Raw genomic sequence first — 18,985 nt, 5'->3', positions numbered from 1 at the left:
CAGAATTGTCTCCCTACATGTTAAAAATATAATACCTTGTATCATGAACAAACTTGAGTCTATCCCAGGACATTCAAAATTTATTTAACATCAGAAAATGAATTAATGTAAATCATTACATTAATAGACAAATGGAGAAAAATCACATGATAATATCAGTAGATGCAGGAAAGGCATCTATTTTACTGAAAATTCACACCTGTTTATAATTTAAAAAAAAAAAAAACAAACAACTCTTGGCCAACCAGGAATAGATACATACTTCCTTAACCAATAGAGTGATCATATACCAAATCTCTGCAAGCATCACCCTTAATAGGGAAACATTAAAATTACCTTTAGATTATAAACAAACCTAGGGTAACCATTATCCCTACTTTTATTCAAAGTTGTACTGAAAATCCTGTTGTTGTGCAGTTGCTCAGTCCTGTCCGACTCTTTGTGACCCCATGGACTGCAGCATGCCAGACTTCCATGTCCTTCACTGTCTCCCAGAGTTTGCTCAAACTCATGTCCATTGACTTAGTGATACCATCCAACCATTTCATCCTCTGTCGTCCCCTTCTCCTCCTGCCTTCAATCTTTCCTATCATGAGTGTCTTCTCCAATGAGTCAGCTCTTAGCATCAGGTGGCCAAAGTATTGGAGCTTCAGTTTCAGCATCAGTCCTTCCAATAAATATTCAGGGTTGATTTCCTAGATTGAAGATCATATATAGTACAGTAAAGCAAGGGAAGTACATAAGTTGTATAAGAACTAGAAACAAAAATGCAAAACTTTACTTAGGGATGGCATGATTGTCTTCATAGAAAAACTAAAAAAAGTACAGATAATTTATTTAAATTAATAGAATTAAACAAGTCTACTAGATGCAAAAATCAACTTGCATTTTTATATTCCAGCAAATAAAATAGAAAAATAAATTTTAAGACCATTTTAAATAATATCCAAAATATAAAATATATAGGAATGACCATAATGAAATAGGGCAGTTCTTCATGGAAAGATGCACACAAATTATGGAATGTCATTGCTGCTAAGTCACTTCAGTCGTGTCCGACTCTGTGCGACCCCCATAGACGGCCTCTTACCAGGCTCCCCTGTCCCTGGGATTCTCCAGGCAAGAACACTGGGGTGGGTTGCCATTTCCTTCTCCAATTCATGAAAGTGAGGTTGCTCAGTCGTGTCCGACTCTTAGCGAACCCATGGACTGCAGCCTACCAGGCTCCTCCATCCATGGGATTTTCCAGGCAAGAGGACTGGAGTGGGGTTCCATTGCCTTCTCCATGGAATGTCATTAGGGAAAATGTAAATAAACAGAAATATAAACATATAACATAACATCGATAGATACACACTTTTTCCTAATGACTCGAAGTTATACCACTTTTGGACAGCTTTTTTTGGTATAATTATTTTCACCCACATTTGAACTGAACATCATGTTTGGGTTAGAATTGTGCTAATAAAATGCTATGGACCAGAGGTGATAAGGAAGTGAGGAGACGAGTGAGCTTCTTTCTTACCATATCAATGAATGATGTAGGAATAGGTGCTTTAAAAGAGCTTGACAAGTTCACTGTTTTTCAGAAGTTTTTGAGTGGATATCTGAAAGATCATAAAAAATCTTTGTTGCAAAAGTCACTTTCCTGAAGCTTAACTTCTGTGCATTATGTTTCAAAATCACACTTTCCTCCAAACTTATTTATGTTACAAAAATGCCTAAATTATATTAGATTTTGTAAGATGCACACGTGAAGATGGTGGTGGAGGTTTCTGTTATACGATGAGACCGGGGGTGAAACCACCCTGCACAATTAGACTTAGATGCTAAGTATCATAGATGCTTAGACTCACTCTAGAGTCAGGACACAAGCAGCATAAACTTCAACTTTATAGGAACTCATGCACTCCAAGTAGAAAGAAGAGCTACAGAGAACTGAAGGAGTAAGAGAATTACTGAAGTTCTTTGACTTATGCAGAATCTAATTCAATGTCAAGCAAGATTTGGGAGAACAGTGGGTGAATTAGGGGAAAGAAGGTTATTTTAGATTTGAAGAACAGAATTGTGACAATAAAGAGGTAGAGGATGGTGGTTACAGAAGGAGCATGTTATCAATGATGTATGTTCCATCAGGGAGTGCTTTTCTTTTTCTTTCTTTTTTTTTTTTAGGGAGTGCTTTTGGCTGTTTACCACCCTATCAGCAGCATTTAATAAGGTAACTGTTTCATATGTGTATTTCAGTTCAGTTCAGTTCAGTCGCTCAGTTGTGTCTGACTCTTTGCAACCCCATGAATTGCAGCACGCCAGGCCTCCCTGTCCATCACCAACGCCCAGAGTTCACTTAAACTCACATCCATCAAGTCAGTGATGCCATCCAGCCATCTCATCCTCTGTCGTCCCCTTCTCCTCCTGCCCCCAGTCGCTCCCAGCATCAGGGTCTTTTCCAATGAGTCAACTCTTCGCATGAGGTGGCCAAAGTACTGGAGTTTCAGCTTTAGCATCATTCCTTCCAAAGAAATCCCAGGGCTGATCTCCTTCAGGATGGACTGGTTGGATCTCCTTGCAGTCCAAGGGACTCTCAAGAGTCTTCTCCAACACCACAGTTCAAAAGCATCAATTCTTCGGCGCTCAGCTTCCTTCACTTTAGCCAATCTTTATTGTTGTGTTGAACACAGTGAACACAGTATAATGATATGAAAAAAGTAGTGAATTGGGGGCACAAGGAGTGATATCTAAGTCATAAGAAACCCTAACTAGAAAATTAATTCAAAATAAAATTGTACAATAGGTGCTCAAGAGTTAAAGGCTCCAAGATTTGAAGCTGAGGGCATGAGGATAATGACACTTGGCAGGCCCCCATAAATATCAACTCATCTCATAAACAGAACAGAAACCCTGAGACTATTCTAGACCTTCCAGGCCACTTGCCATGGAAATAGCCTCACAAGGATATGAGACTATCCCCAGGGATCCAGTTAAAATGGTAAGACTTCAAGATGAGATAGTTGGCCTTGTTACATTTGGCCCCCAACAGTGACCAGGTAGAAGTTCATGCCTGCCTGAGTGTGTGTGTGCCTGTGAGTGTGTATGTGTGTGTGTGTCCACGGAGCCCATATTCCCTACCCTATAAATGACCAGCTGGTTTGCAGCAGAATTCACTGGACCCTCACTCGATGCCTGGGGAGCCCTCCTCTGAGCCTGAGATCAACACAGGAAATGTTATCACCAGGGTGTGCCAAAGTCAAGGGAGAAGGTCAGTAAACGTGCTCACTTCTTCAGTGAAAGCTGACCCTGACTCTATTTATCCATCAGAGACAAACATCCCTGGCTCCCTCAGTGACCACTTGTGTTTAGATCACATCAGAATTCTGCACACAGTGGCCAGGGAGGAGATGTCACAGATCTTGACTCCATTAACTTCCACCTTGCTCCTTTCTCTCTCTAGACACTTAACTCTGTCTACTTTTCCAACTCTCTCCAGCTAGTCTGTTCTCTGGCTCTCCTCTAAGTTTACATTGGGCTCTCAAAGACAGCCAACCAGGACTCCCAGGTCTGGATAAGGGGCAAATGGCTTGGGTGTGTCTGATGGGGCCCTTCTGGTTAGCAAAGGCCTGTCACCAGTTGCTGCAGAGGAGGAGACCATATTATCTCTAGGGTTACTTTTCCTCATTTCTTTGTTTTTTTTTCAACTTCCCTCTTCACATTTGTACATACTAGTGTCTTCTACTTATCTTACATTTTTCTTTCTTATTCTCTGGAAAAAGAAAGGCTTTTGATTCTAAATGATTCTCTTTTAGAAATTATATAAAAGCTGAGGTTCACATTTTTTCCAAATGTCTTGAGGAGAAAACTTTAGAGAAAATGGAACTTAAATACATCAGGGGTAAAAGCTGAGTTAAATGGACAGGACAGGGAGAAGCAGGAACCAATAGGATGGATTACAAAGTGTGGATGAGATCTTTTTCTCCAGGTTTCTGCAGGGCCAGTTTGGCTTCTTAGTGGGATGCTGGCCAAGTGTTTACAGTATTCCTTTTACATGTGAAATGAAACCACAGGGAGAGGGAGAGAAAACAGAGATCACAATTATATGTATTTATTGCCTAATCTGTGCCAGCACTAATTATATATTGTTTTAGTTAATCCTCATTTTATAGAAAAAAAAAATTTGAGAACCAGCTAGCCAACTGCACATTATAGTAAGCAACAATAATGTCAAGTCTGAATTTCTGATATGCCTGCCTCTAAAGACCCTTTGCTTTACCCTGTGCCTCACTGCCTCCCTATAAAGTGATGAGATTAGCTTCCAGGCAAGGTTTTTTTGTTTTGTTTTCTGTTTATGAATTTATTTGTTTATTTTTGGCTGTGCTGGGTCTGTTGCTGCATGGGCTTTTCTCTAGTGGCGATAGTGAGCTTCTCATTATGGTGGCTCCTCTAGTTGCAGAGTATAGGCTCTAGGGCATGCAGGGTTCAGTAGCTGGGGCATGGGGCTCAGTAGTTGCAGCCCTAGGGCACAAGCTCATTAGTGAAGGCGCATGGGCTTAGCTGCTCTGCGGCATGTGAGATCTTCCCGAATCAGGGATTGAGCCTGTGTCTCCTGCATTGGCAGGCAGATTCTTTACCACTGAGCCACCAAGGAAGACTCCAGGCAAAGTTTTTTAATCTCTAAATATGTAACTGTTCACCTCTTAAAATCATTTTATTTCTTAGTCTAAGAATCTCTCTGGGTTTCAACTTTATTCTCTCCTACTCTGATGGTACATATCTTGCTCTCCCCCTTGCTTACTCTCTCTGTCTCATTATCCCTCACTTTTTCTTCCTCTTTATTCTCTTCTCAAAGCTAATTAGAGTCTCTGCAAATTTTTTCTTCACACACTTTAAGTAGCAAGACAGCTTAATGACATAGAATAGCTAAAGTTGTCTAATCCACTGATGTTCAATAATTCTCCTTGATTTCTAAGTTCTCCTTCCAGTTTCATATTCATTTGTCTTTAGACTTATACACAGTCCCTGAATGTTCAGAGAAATATCATTATGGATACTTTATGTATAATTTCCTGTTTCTTTTCCTTGATTCTCTAGTTGTTTTATTCTTTAAGTCTCTGTACTAAAGGAAGGAAGCAACAAGTCTAGGGTGGTTTCATTACAGCTTATAATGAAATAGTTAATTCACTTTAGGACTCAGCTGGAGAATGATTAGGGATGATGGAGGGAGATCAAGTCTCATAAGATGCGGGCACTATCTGGAGTTACAATCTCAGCTATGAAGTGAAATGAAGGCTATTGTCAGTATTTCCATCATTTATGGTGACTCTCATTAGTGCAGATCAACACGAATGGTCTTCTGGTAGAGTTTGTGACCTACACTGATCTTTTGACATCACAGGGATCTGGGTTATCACAGGCATCTGCACTGATCTTTTAACATCACAGGGACCTGGGTTATCACAGGCATCTGCACTGATCTTTTGACAACACAGGGATCTGGGTTATCACAGGCATCTGCACTGATCTTTTGACATCACAGGGATCTGGGTCATCACAGGCATCTGCACTGATCTTTTGACATCACAGGGATCTGGGTCATCACAGGCATCTGAAATGCTCACCCACGGCACATTTACAACATTGGTCCAGGCCAGACCATCACTAAGGGATCCAGGTACTTCAGAGATCCTATTTCAGAAAGATATAGAAATACTGAAGTGGATCCAGTATCAAGGAGAAGGATGAAGCAAAAATAAAGCAGAAGACTGAGACAGTCAAGAGAATTTAGAATATTTCTACAATTTAACTCAATTGGATCTCTGCGGCAAGCCAGTTATTGTCAAGGCCCTCCGAGGAGCAAAAAGACTATTCAGTGTCCATCTTGCTTAAGAAAAGGGAAATAGGAAGAAACTTAAAATAGAAAAGAGGGGGGAAACAGGTAAGCCTATAGAAACACTTCTAAGTAAATCTGTAAGACATTGGGATGGGTCGCTAAACTGTAACAGAGTTATCAGCAGAGACCTCCAGGGACTCACACTAAAGACTAGTTGTCCTTCCTTAAAAGTCATTTACATCCGTCCTCATAATACCTTGATCCATATGCTTTTGTCTGGATCCATATGCTTTTCCCTACACAACTTTATTAGGTAATGGTAAAAATTTATTTCCTATTGTCTCCCAATCTGATTCCTAAATTCCTCAAAGTTCATGTAGATGTGTTAGTGAAAACCATGGAGTTCCAGAATTACACCTCATATTTTAAAATCTTTAAAAGTGCCATAATTCCAGGGCATTACTAATATGTGAAACCAGCAGGGAAAACAGTTCTTCTTTTCTGACCATTTAAGGACTTAGTAAGGGCCTGGCCTGTCTTTCTAATGACAGGTTAGTGCAATAGAACACAGGGTCAAGGAGACCTGCAGAACAGGGGATCTGCTCTTACAAGGCCTTTCTAGTTTCTCTTTCTTTTGTACCTAGTGAACAGACCCACTGTAGTTTCCCTCCTTCTGACATTCCTGCTGTGAGACACCACCCAACTGGGTACAACTATTTTGTTCTCTCCCTGTACAGATAGGCAACAAAATCTTCCAAACAACCCATAATTGTGCATTCCCTCTGATCTCCAGTTGTGGATGATGGCAGTCTCACTAACAAGGATCTCTGTAAATCCTGGTTGCCCTTCTATTTTAAAAGGGCTAATTCTGCCCATGGGCAGAGGAGCCTGGTAGGCAACAGTCCATGGTGTCTCAAAAGAGTCAAACATGACTGAGCAACTAAACATTAACAACACAACAATTCAGGCCTCATCCCTCATTGATTTCTGGGGCTTGTCATCCTGTCTATATTTTTGAATGATGAATGGTCCTATATTGCATCTTTTAATCTGATTTCTAAATTCATTAGTTTTACTATTCAGTAAAATGGTATATGTTCTGTCATTCTTAGTTAACAAAGAGAAATTGATTGGCCACTTTAGGGTGAACTACATATTCTCTGAGCTGGAATTAGGAGGGTGGATGCCTTTGCCTTCTTCCTGCAGGCTGACTTTGATCTAATCTTATTTGATTAGGAGAATTTTCAGAGATGGAAGAGGGAATACAAGCCTTATAAATCCTAAGAGCTGGCTTTTAGTTCCCAGCCTTGAGAAGCAAGGGAAATCTTCACTCAATCTTCAAATAAGCCCCAATTAGTTTACACTTTTTATTGTATATAATTGATTTCTAAATTACTGTGTATTGGCCATCATGGAATGGTTACCTCCAACTTATTCACACATTGTCAAATTGGGAGCAGGAATTTCTATCTTCCCTAATAAAGACTGAAGAGAAACTGCCTTTTATCACAAAATGACATATCCACTAACAATTCAGTTTACCAAAAGAACATCTTTTTATGGCTATTTTCCACCTCTTAAGGTCTCCTCAAGTTTAGATGTAATTTCAGCATTATACCTGATGTGAAACATTTGAGGGTTAACTCAGGTTCTCACTTATAGTGACTATTTTTTCTTACCAAGGATGCCTTTCTCCAAGAACAATCTTCTTTAATCTGTCAGTTGTTAGCAAATATTTTTCTTGCATCTGATATTTTCCTTTTTATTCACACTTTCCTGAGTATTTTATGATTTCATTACTCTTCAGATCCCCCAGTATTTTATTGAAGCTTGATTAGAGCTCTTAACCATATGATATTATATTTAATTTATAAAATATGCCTGTCCTTAACAGTACTGTATACTCTATCAGAACTTAACAGTGCTTAAAATATATATATTTAATATGCAGATTCAGTTTTTAAAAGATTTCAGGAACTTTGAGGATTGTTGTTCAGTCACTCAGTCGAGTCCGACTCCTTGCGACCCCATGGACGGCAGCATGCCAGGCTTCCCTGTCCATCACCAACTCCCGAAGTTTACTCAAACTCATGTCCATTGAGTCAGTGATGCAATCCAACCATCTCATCCTCTGTCATCCCCTTCTCCTCCCACCTTCAATCTTTCCCAGCATCAGGGTCTTTTCAAATGAGTCAGTTCTTCACATCAGGTGACCAAAGTATTGGAGTTTCAGCTCAGCATCAGTCCTTACAATGAATATTCAGGACTGATTTCCTTTAGGATGGACTGGTTGGATCTCCTTGCAGTCCAAGGGACTCTCAAGAGTCTTCTCCAACACCACAGTTCAAAAGCATCAATTCTTTGCCACTCAGCTTTCTTTATAGTTCAACTCCCACATCCATACATGACTACTGGAAAAACCATAGCTTTGACTAGATGGACCTTTGTTGACAGAGTAATGTCTCTGCTTTTTAATATGCTGTTTAGGTTGGTCATAACTTTTCTTCCAAGGAGCAAGCGTCTTTTAATTTCATGGCTGCAGTCACCATCTGCAGTGATTTTGGAGCCCAAAAAAATAGTCTGTCACTGTTTCCATTGTTTCCCCATCTATTTGCCATGACGTGATGGGACCAGATGCCAGGATCTTAAGTTTTCTGAATGTTGAGTTTTAAGCCAACTTTCTCACTCTCCTCTTTCACTTTCATCAAGAGGCTCTTTAGTTCTTCACTTTCTGGCATAACTGTAGTATCATCCGCCTATCTGAGGTTATTGATATTTCTCCCGGCAATCTTGATTCCAGCTTGTGCTTCATCCAGTCCAGCATTTCTCATGATGTGCTCTGCATATAAGTTAAATAAGCAGGGTGACAATATACAGCCTTGATGTACTCCTTTACCAATTTGGAAAGTCTGTTGTTCCATGTCCAGTTCTAACTGTTGCTTCTTGACCTGCATACAGAGGTCTCAGGGGGCAGGTCAGGTGGTCTGGTATTTCCATTTCTTTAAGAATTTTACACAGTTTCTTGTGATCCACACAGTCAGTCTTTGGCATAGTCAATAAAGCAGAAGTAGATATTTTTCTGGAACTGTCTCACTTTTTTGATGATCCAACATGAGGATTACAGACACTTAAAAATATAAATGTCCTAATTAATATTTTTCATTTATGCAGTGACCTGCAAAAGGAAACAGTAAATTAAAATTCATTGAGCACTTTCATATTGCAGATATTCTATATGGTTTATGTATATATTTTTATATAAATTATGTATTTTTGATTGAAAAATTTTCTCCTAATCTTCACAACTACACAAATACAGTTTTCTTCATTTTACAGATGAGAAAACAGGTTTGTAGGAGTTGATTTTTTAAGTTTTTTTCATGAACAGCATTAAATAATGTAGAAAGTTGGAACTCAGATGGTCATTTATTCTATTATTCCTTCAACATACATATATTAAACAACTGCTATGTGTTAGGCAGTGTCCCAGGAAACAAGGATGTAAAATCTCTGGTGTTACGGAGTTCAGGAACAAATGCAATTTCAAATAGGCTGATGTGGGAAGAGTTACTGGAGACTTCACTATGGCTGCAAGAGTTGAGACTGATCTTGTTGGAGCAGTTTGTCAAATGGAGAAATATATATGAAGACTGAATTCCAAAAAGAGCACTAGTAGAGTCTTAGAGGCTTAGGAAACGACAGTATATTTGGGAAACAAAAGTTGTAAGTGGGGGTGTAGAGTGTTCTGTAGGGGAGCAGGGGAAGATAACAGTATTTAATTGCTCAGCAGGTAAAGAATCCACCTACAAGTGAAGGAGACACAGGAGATGCAGGTTAAATCCCTGGGCCAGGGAAGATCCCTTGGAGGAGGAAATGGCAAACCACTCCAGTATTCTTGCTGGAAAATACCATGGATAGAGGACTCACAACGACTCAGACATGACTGAGCACACGGCATGAAAATGGCAATATCATATGGAGGTTAGAAAGAGGGGATGGAAAGTGACTTCATGGTTTCTGAACTATGGGGTTCAGTTAATAGTGTTAACTATGGAGGAGATTAAGACAAAGAGCCATGGATGCTCCTGGGGCACTGATAACTGTGCAGACTTCTTGCTGTTCTTTATCTTTCACTAGACCAAATCTAAACCAGACTTCCACTGAAAAATTCTCAAAACTCTGCAGAACAACTGCTTAAATGCCCATGTGAGACAGGAAGTTCCTCTAGCTACCATTTCTGGTTCTCCTGACCTTAAAAGAAATTGAAAGCCACTGCCCACCATAGCAACGGGCTTCCCTGATAGCTCAGTTGGTGAAGAATCCACCTGCAATGCAGGAGACCCCAGTTCAATTCCTGGGTTGGGAAGATCCCCTGGAGAAGAGATAGGCTACCCACTCCAGTATTCTTGGGCTTCCTTTATGGCTCAGTTGGTAAAGAATCCACCTGCAACGTGGGAGACTTAGGTTCAATCCCTGGGTTGGGAAGATCCCCTGGAGAAGGGAAAGGCTACCCACTCCAGTATTCTGGCCTAGAGAATTCCACGGACTGTATAGTCCATGGGGTCGCAAAGAGCCAGACACGATTGAGTCACTTTCACTTCAGTTCACTTCACCATAGCAGTATTCCCCAGGATGGACCTCCTTAAGTGCCTTGAAGTTTTATTTTAGTGTCGGGTTTTTTTTTTTTTAAATTTCTTCACCACCTCCTGCCAATTCCACTCACAATAAAAAATGTTAGTATTCCTTCAGGGTAAGTTCTGGTTACTCATATGGCCAGAGGCACTGCCTCCCTGGTGATTCAGAATGTTATCTTTCAAACCTACGTCATCAATATTGCTATTTAGCTACTTATTGCACTCTCCTTCCCATCCCAACTCAGTTCTCTGTGTTCTTGGGTCAGTTTATTCTCCTTCTAATTGTGATGGAAATATTGGAGTACAGATCTGGAGAAAATCAACAAGGAGGCTTCTTGGCTACTTTAGGCATTGAGGGTTTTGTAGGCTTTAAGTTACTGAGTAGCCCAAGAAAAAAAAAACTTACCAAGTAGTCCACCTCAAACATGAGACCTAGTATTCCTCAACACAGAGTTGGGAGCCAAAACCCCAGATAATATGAACTGCCTGGACTTCTTTGAGATATCTTGGGGGTAGCGATAATCTCAAAAGGTCACTCGCAGTGGAATTGGGTGCTCAACCATCACTCACCCACTCTCCATAGGAGACATTTTTGAGGAAACAAACAATTCTGCAAGATAAAAGAGTATGTTCATATTCAGTTTAAAGAAGACAAGTCTACAGGACTTTAGTGACATGAAATCTCTAAATCACAAGTTTTCACCCTTTGTGAGTTCCAGCTGCTTTTGATTAAACTGTGGACTTTCCAAGGAAATAGCTCTGACACACACAATATTTCCTATAACATTTCAGAGATGAATGGACATTCTGAAACATCTATTGATTCCCCTGGGTCCATGAACCCAAGTATGAATATATTTACCTTAACAGTTTTCACCCAGAAGACATTTTTCTGCTTTAAGGTCACAAAATGAGTAATCCAAAAAGCAAAGAACTATAGTATACAGAAGAGGGACCAGGCTTCAAGCTGTGTAAGGGCTGAAATTACTAGAGAGACATTTTATTTAAAGCAACCCTGCAAAAAACAGAGGCTGAAGCTTTCTAAGAGAAGAACTTAACATGATTTTAAACAAGGCTGGTGAATTCCTTTACAACATGAGTGAACCAACCTCATCCCTAAAACAAACATACGCTACAGAATAAATAAGCAATACAATGCTCTATTATATTTTCTTTCCTGTAGTTATAAAATGATAGGAAGGCAACAGAAACATACTGGCTTAATTGTTGAATTATTCAAAAGTGTCCTGGCCCCTCTGTAAAAATGACAGGAATCAGAGTCTTACTTTATAATGAGACATTTTCCCACCAGTCTAGTCTACAGTAGCACACTTTGTTCACTGTGCTCCTGTGGTCATGGAATGTAGACATCTCTCAATTCACCAGCACTGTTCTTTGAGAATTCAACATATATGTTTATCAGCAGAATTCCTCACTCTCTCAGGATTTGTCAAACACCACTGTGGCTCACTTCGTGTTATAACCACAGCTCTATCACACTTCTTCGTTTATATTTCCATGTATGTGATAATATTACTAATAACTGGGACTTTGATGGGGTCCAATAAGTAACACTACTCCTTCCTTTACTTCTTAATCAATTGAGAAAGAAGGTAGCACCTGAATATGGGGGGTAAAATATCAACTTTATTAATACCAATACAGAAATTTGAGCAATTGGACTTACTGATGCAGAAACACAGAGTTAGACAGACTTATTTCCTTGTTGCTGGCAGCTACAACACTGCCTCCCCAAACAGAGGTGGAACCTGCCCTTAAGAAGGTTACTTACTCCAAAGGCGAGGTCTAGAGGAAAAGACAGACACATGTGCTCAGCTTTCCTTCTAAAATCAGATAACCACTCCATCTCCCCTCTATAAGATGGTGTGAATGAAGGAAGAGGGAAGGGTCAGGGGTATGTGACTACAATAGTTTCATTCATGTGGAAGGAAACATCAGGAATATGGAAGCTGTTATTCCTCACACACCCCTAATCATGCCTAACAGTGTGTTCTCCTGCCCCATTAAGTCTTTGTTTAATCAGGGATAGTGGTGTATTAAGACAATCCCATTTCTACCCTCATGTGGCTGCTCCTCTGATGCAGGTTCTTCAATGAGATTAAATCACATCATTAAATTACAATAATAAACTTGAGGTTTAAATGTGATGGTGGGTGTAAACTATTTTATAAACTAGTGTTAATTTAAATGAGATTACAGACCTCCCTTGGGCTGCAAGAAGATCCAACCAGTCCATTCTAAAGGACATCAGTCCTGGTTGTTCTTTGGAAGGAATGATGCTAGGGCTGAAACTCCAGTACTTTGGCCACCTCATGCAAAGAGTTGACTCATTGGAAAGACTCTGATGCTGGGAGGGATTGGGGGCAGGAGGAAAAGGGGACGACAGAGGATGAGATGGCTGGATGGCATCACCGACTCGATGAAAGTGAGTTTGAGTGAACTCCAGGAGTTGGTGGTGGACAGGGAGGCCTGGCATGCTGCAATTCATGAGGTCACAAAGAGTCGGACACAACTGAGCGACTGAACTGAACTGAACAGACCTCCAGTCTTTACATAAGAAACCCAAGGAATTATGAGTGGTTATTTAATCTCTACACACTTGGCAAAAGAAAATCCCATGATCCTCTTCTGGTTTAACAAGGAACTCTCACAAGTATGTGTATGTTTTAGAAAACAAAAAGATACCGATCTACATATTACCATGGCCATAATTAAGACCTACCAATCAAAATTACATTTTAGAGGTTCAAGATTAGCTTTATAGCACATAGCAACAATTTCTGATATCCAGTCTTAGAAAATTCTTTGCCCAAAATAATACTTGCAAGGACATCTTTTATGTTATAGAATAATATGAGCTTATTTGAAGCTAAAGGAGAATTTAGCTTTATTTTCCTGCTGGTATTTCTTCAATTATTAATAGTTATAAGAAAATGTGATTTCAAATCAAGGTGTTAGAATTCAGTTATTTATCACAGACAAAATTAAAAATCTTAAGAGAGTAAAAATAAACACTTAAAAAGTGAGAACAATATAAGCTTACTAATAAGTGGAATACATGAAATGTAAAGTTTCTCACCTATTCTATAAAGTGCAGTACACACATAACTTAGTGCCTGCATGCTAAGTCACTTCAGTCATGTCTAACTCTTTGCAACCCTATGGACTGTAGCCTTCCAGGCTCCTCTGTCCATGGGATTCACCAGGGAAGAATACTGGAGTGAGTTGCCATACCCTCCTCCAGGGGATCTTCCCAACCCAGGGATCGAACCTGCATCTCTTTTGTCTCCTGCATTGGCAGGTGGGTTCTTTACCACTAGCACACCTGGGAAGCCTGCATAACTTAGGGATATTATTTAAATAAACATTTATCACCCGTGGTATAGATGACAGAGAACTAACAAGGCCATCATACAAAACTTCTCTTCCAGAGTGGCCCACCAGGTCAGACCATCCTCTCTGGACAAGTTCTTCAAACACCATGAGTTTCTCTGTTATTTGTCACAGTAATTAAATGACAAACATCATTACCAGCCAAGCAACAGAATGAGGTAGGATGTGATTTTCAAGATATTATTGTTGCATTTACTTATACAAATGTTTGACTGGTTAAGTCCTGACTAACTCTTGTAGTTAACAAGACACCAGGTATCACAGAATAGTCTTTCTAACGAACAAACCACAAATAAATATTTGTACTCCTGCAAATCATAATGACTCCATAGGTTGAATTTCAGTTTCTTCTTGTCTGAAATGTAGCCCACTTACTTCACTTGCCCAGACTCTGACCTCAGTTTCAACAAGTCCACTGCGCCCATGATTCAAAGCCACTTCTTGGATTCAACAGTTCTTTATGCCCCTCCCTACTCATTCTGGGCCCCCAAGAGAGGAATTTCTAGGGGATCATTCAAAGCAGCTATGATGGGAATGGCCTACTGCCCAAACACTGCCTGGACCTGTCAGGAAACACCTACAGGGATTCCAAGAAAGAAGTGGCAGTAATGGCATAGGTATGTTTTAAAATTAAGTTAGGTACCTGAAAGATTTAAAGACATGGAGAGCAGAGAGAAGTTCAACTGGAGGTAGCTCAATGACAGACACCCACCACCAGAGATGAGAAAGGGAGAGAAAGGAGAGTGAGAAATGGAAGTAAGTGGAAAACCATGGGAAAGACAAAAAGAGGGGAGAAATTGAGAGTGTGTATAAAAGGGAATGGAAGAAGAGAAAATGAAGAAGAGTGACAGGCAGAACTGAATGTTGAGAACAAACACACTGTCAAAATCTGAAAGTGAAAGATGTGTCCTATATATCCTAATTCCAAAACAGGATGAAAAGTAGGAGATATTTAATATGAACATAATGACTTCCTAAAAATCACAATGAGAATAGAGCATGAGAATTCTGGATGCTTGTTCTCTGATGATAGAGAAAAGAACAAGATTTACTCTCTATTAGTAAAAGGACAGCTTGAAGTTATCTGAACATCTATCCAAAATGATTGAATTTGTGCCCTGCTCAGAACTTCCCTGTTCTCAGAGGGATAGTTGGATCCTTTTACCCAGTTATGTATTGCCCTAAATTCCCACCCCAGCAGGAAAACTGTCTCCTATTAGGAAGCATGCCAGAGCTCACCACCAGGCCCATCTCCAGCATGCCTGGCTGCTGCTGCTGCTAAGTCGCTTCAGTCATGTCCGACTCTGTGCGACCCCAGAGACGGCAGCCCACCAGGCTCCCGCGTCCCTGGGATTCTCCAGGCAAGAACACTGGAATGGGTTGCCATTGCCTTCTCCAATGCATGAAACTGAAAAGTGAAAGTGAAGTCACTCAGTCATGTCCGATGGGTGGTTAATGCAGCAGCAGCAACCACCAGGAACCTGAGACTGGAAAGAAGGATGATTGGGAAGAGCTGAGTGTGATGTTTCAAGTTATGCTAATCATTCTCATCTAAGGGATAATCCTGAGAGTTGGCATATTTTTCTCTAAAAATTCAACCCATTCATTGTTTTAAATAGATAGTATACTTGAGCTTTTTCCTTTCCTAGAAAAATACATCTACAAATGTCTCTCAAGTGTACCTTCAATATGATCTATGAACTAACAGCTACCACCCCCTCCTCTGAAGTACTCCACTCCTCTGTTTGGCATGGGTTCTAGAAAACTATCTTGTTTTTTCTCCCCAATTTGATTAAAGACTAACACTTCCCGGTCCCAGACTGGAAACAGATACTTGACTTGAGCCTGAGTAAATTAAAATAAAGTATAACCACCCTGCCTTAATTTTTGATATTATGATTCCATGGAGGCACCTATGGTGACCCTGGCATTTTCACGGCCCTATACCATTGCCAATTACATAATGTTTACTTAAGTTACAAAACATTTACCACCACTCATTTATCTTTTATATTACATCCACTAATATTAGGTGGGTTTCTGTAATCAAGTGAGTACCCTGCATTACTCTACAGCTGTCTCTCTTGTACTTTTCCTGTCCTTTGTCCTCAAGTGGATCCACGCCAGCGGACCTAAGGAATGGCAGCACCGTGACTGAGTTTATCCTCGTGGGCTTTGAGCAGAGCTCCCCATCCACTCGGGCATTGCTCTTTGCCCTCTTCCTAGCCCTCTACAGCCTTGCCATGACCATGAATGGCCTCATCATCTTCATCACCTAGACAGACCCCAGGCTCAACAGCCCCATGTACTTCTTCCTTGGCCACCTGTCCTTCCTGGATGTCTGCTTCATCACCACCACCATCCCACAGATGCTGGTCCACCTGACAGTGAAGAACCATGTTGTCTCCTTTGTCTCTTGCATGACCCAGATGTACTTGGTCTTCTGTGTGGGTGTGGCTGAGTGCATCCTCTTGGCTTTCATGGCCTATGACCGTTATGTTGCCATCTGCCACCCACTTAGCTATGCCCAGATCATAAGCCAGCAGGTCTGCGTGAGCCTGGTGAGTATTGCCTGGTCCTTTGGGCTTATCAATGGCATCTTACTTGAGTATATGTCATTCCGGAATCCCTTCTGCAGAGACAACCACATAGAAAACTTCTTCTGTGAGGCCCCCATAGTGATTGCTCTCTCCTGTGGAGACCCCCAGTTTAGTCTGAGAGTCATCTTTGCCGATGCCATTGTGGTGCTGCTCAGCCCCATAGTGCTCATCGTCATCTCCTATGCCCACATCCTGGCCTCCATCCTGGGCAGGAACTCCTCCTCTGGTCGAGGCAAGACCTTCTCTACTTGTGCCTCCCATCTGACCGTGGTCATCTTTTTCTACACCTCGGCCATGTTCTCTTACATGAACCCCCGCAGCACACACGGTCCTGACAAAGACAAGCCTTTCTCCCTCCTCTACACCATCATCACCCCCATGTGCAACCCCATCATCTACAGTTTCCGAAACAAAGAAATGAAGGGGGCCATGGCGAGGGCCCTTGGGAGAAGCAGCCTTTCCCAGGCAGAGTCTGTCTAGTGGGAAGATGCCTGGAGGGGCAGCTTCCTCCTCCAGTCCTGAGAGTTGGATAACTTTCCTGTGCTGAGAGGCTCCAGGAAAGAGCATTCATAGGTTCCTTGGCACCAGCATCAGGCCTGGAAGTTCCTATTAATGTCTAATGCTCATCTATCTGATGTATCTTTAAGCACTGTGTTCTCTTGGACCTTTTTCAGGAGACTTGGAGACCTTTCTGAGTAATTTTCTTCTAAGTTCTCACAACAGGATCTATAACACATAACCACACTTAATTCCATTTCATTTTCTTTGCATAGCACTTTTATATGCTCTTCCCAGCCTCAGTTCTGCCTAGGCATTTAGGAGTAAACATTTTCTTTCAACTTAATCTGTTTTTCTTTCTCACACTTCATTCTCACTTCCTGAATCTGCCCTCATCCAGTCTGCTTCTATATGAGAAACAGTAGAGGAAGAAAAAAGAAAAAGGTTATTAGGGAGCAGTTGACACCAAAGAAGTTAGAGAAAAGAAAAAGAAAAACGAGGCATCATCAGCCTGAACTTTACCTTGTTTGCCTCCACTAGCCCAGGAGAGGGAATATGCAGCTGCGTTTGTTGTTATGTTTACGCTTCTGTGTGTTAGGGAAGGGCAAGTAGGAGAGGCCAGGTGTCAAATCTCTTCTTCCTCAGTCCTTTAGTTTTCTTAAGTACATGACTATTTAATATTTCTCTTCAGATTCAAGTATCGGTTTGGCCAAAAAGTTTGTTCAAGTTTTTACATTGTGGAAAGACCTGAATGAACATTTTGGCCAACTCAATAGTGAGTACCTCTACCAAGCTTCTCAGACTGCCGGTTTCCTTCCCTTTTACCCATACTCCTAAACAACTCCCCTTTCCCTACTGCCTATTTTTCTCAACCATCTTTCATTTCATTCCAATTCAGTACTATTCCACCTTCTTCCTTATGGTAAATGGGTCCACTTCATTCCCTATACATGAAATCTCCACACTACCTCCACCACTGCCGATGACCTTCTTAACTTGCAACCCTTCCTCTCTTGGCTTAGCTTCTCATCTTCATGAAACCCAGTGTCCCCTGAGAGGGCATAATATTCTCAGCTGTTCTCTTTCTTTGCAAACTGCATCTTTCTCATGCTCCTTTCATAACAGATAGCAAAGAAAGGGGCATAGGCCTGTGCTATGTTTTCTGATGCTACTTCCTTGAGATGAAAGCACCTCACTTGGGATGCTCTCGAATAGATATAGTAATACAACCCTTTTCACATCCTGACATCACATACAAACTACCCTTCACCCCACAAAGCTCTATTCCTTTGAGTCCAATTGGTGATTATCTAGATAACAGAGAACATGTGAGACGCACTACTCAGTCAGCAAGGAGACACCACTGTCACCAAGAAGAAACAATAAACACAGAGCCTAAACATTTACATTACCAAAGAAAAACTACACCTAGGCAAAGTGAAGCAGGCAAGAAAGACTTTCTTTAAACCTACTGCAGTAGGGAGACTAATTCAATGCTGGTCAAACAAGTGGCTGGTGAGTTTGTATGAGCTGCAGTAGGGGGATCTTAGGCCTGTGAGTGGCAATTGCCCTTAGCCAGAGTACTTCGGAATGACAGACAGCACTCACTATTAAGCACTTAGGTTTTAACAGATTTAAACTTCACAAAACCCTTTAATAGTATTACCTCCATTTTGAGAAGCAAAACTGAGGACCATAAAAGTTAATTTGCTCAAATTTACTGCCCATTTCAAAAGGCTTAGCTTTTTCTAACTGGGCAGCACTTCCAGAGCATGCACTCCTTAAAAGGTAATCAAATAACTATCCCCAAGAATGGGGCAGTCTTTATATTGAGGAAGTGATACTAGAATTATGCCTCAAAAAATAAGTAGTGAATTAAGATCAACCCTGAATATTCATTGGAAGGACTGTTGCTGAAACTGTGGGCCACCTGTTGCGGAGAGCAGACTCACAAGAAAAGACCCTGACGCTGGGAAACACTAAAGGCAAAAGAAGAGGGCAGCAGAGAATGAGATGGT

General features: G+C 40.9%; 1 protein-coding gene and 1 long non-coding RNA gene across 2 annotated transcripts in view; one reads left to right on the top strand and one right to left on the bottom strand.

Moving 5' to 3' along the window:
• The window catches only part of LOC138987927 (uncharacterized), a 45,009-nt gene that overhangs the window by 25,010 nt on the left and 1,014 nt on the right, over nt 1-18,985 (bottom strand). The window contains exons 2-5 of the long non-coding RNA XR_011464229.1: nt 7,501-8,996; nt 2,355-2,655; nt 1,526-1,607; nt 337-695 (exon numbers count right to left, since the gene is read on the bottom strand). This is a non-coding gene — a long non-coding RNA (uncharacterized lncRNA). The remainder of the gene's footprint in view (nt 1-336; nt 696-1,525; nt 1,608-2,354; nt 2,656-7,500; nt 8,997-18,985) is intronic.
• Nucleotides 14,620-16,949, top strand: LOC102264797 (olfactory receptor 10AD1-like). The gene is given in 2 exon segments (XM_070371847.1): nt 14,620-14,625; nt 15,945-16,949. Coding segments are annotated over 2 exon segments (1,011 nt in total).

Source organism: Bos mutus, chromosome 5 (assembly GCF_027580195.1).
Source record: "Bos mutus isolate GX-2022 chromosome 5, NWIPB_WYAK_1.1, whole genome shotgun sequence".
Taxonomy (NCBI): Eukaryota; Metazoa; Chordata; class Mammalia; order Artiodactyla; family Bovidae; genus Bos; species Bos mutus.
This window is presented reverse-complemented; position numbering and strand designations above follow the sequence as displayed.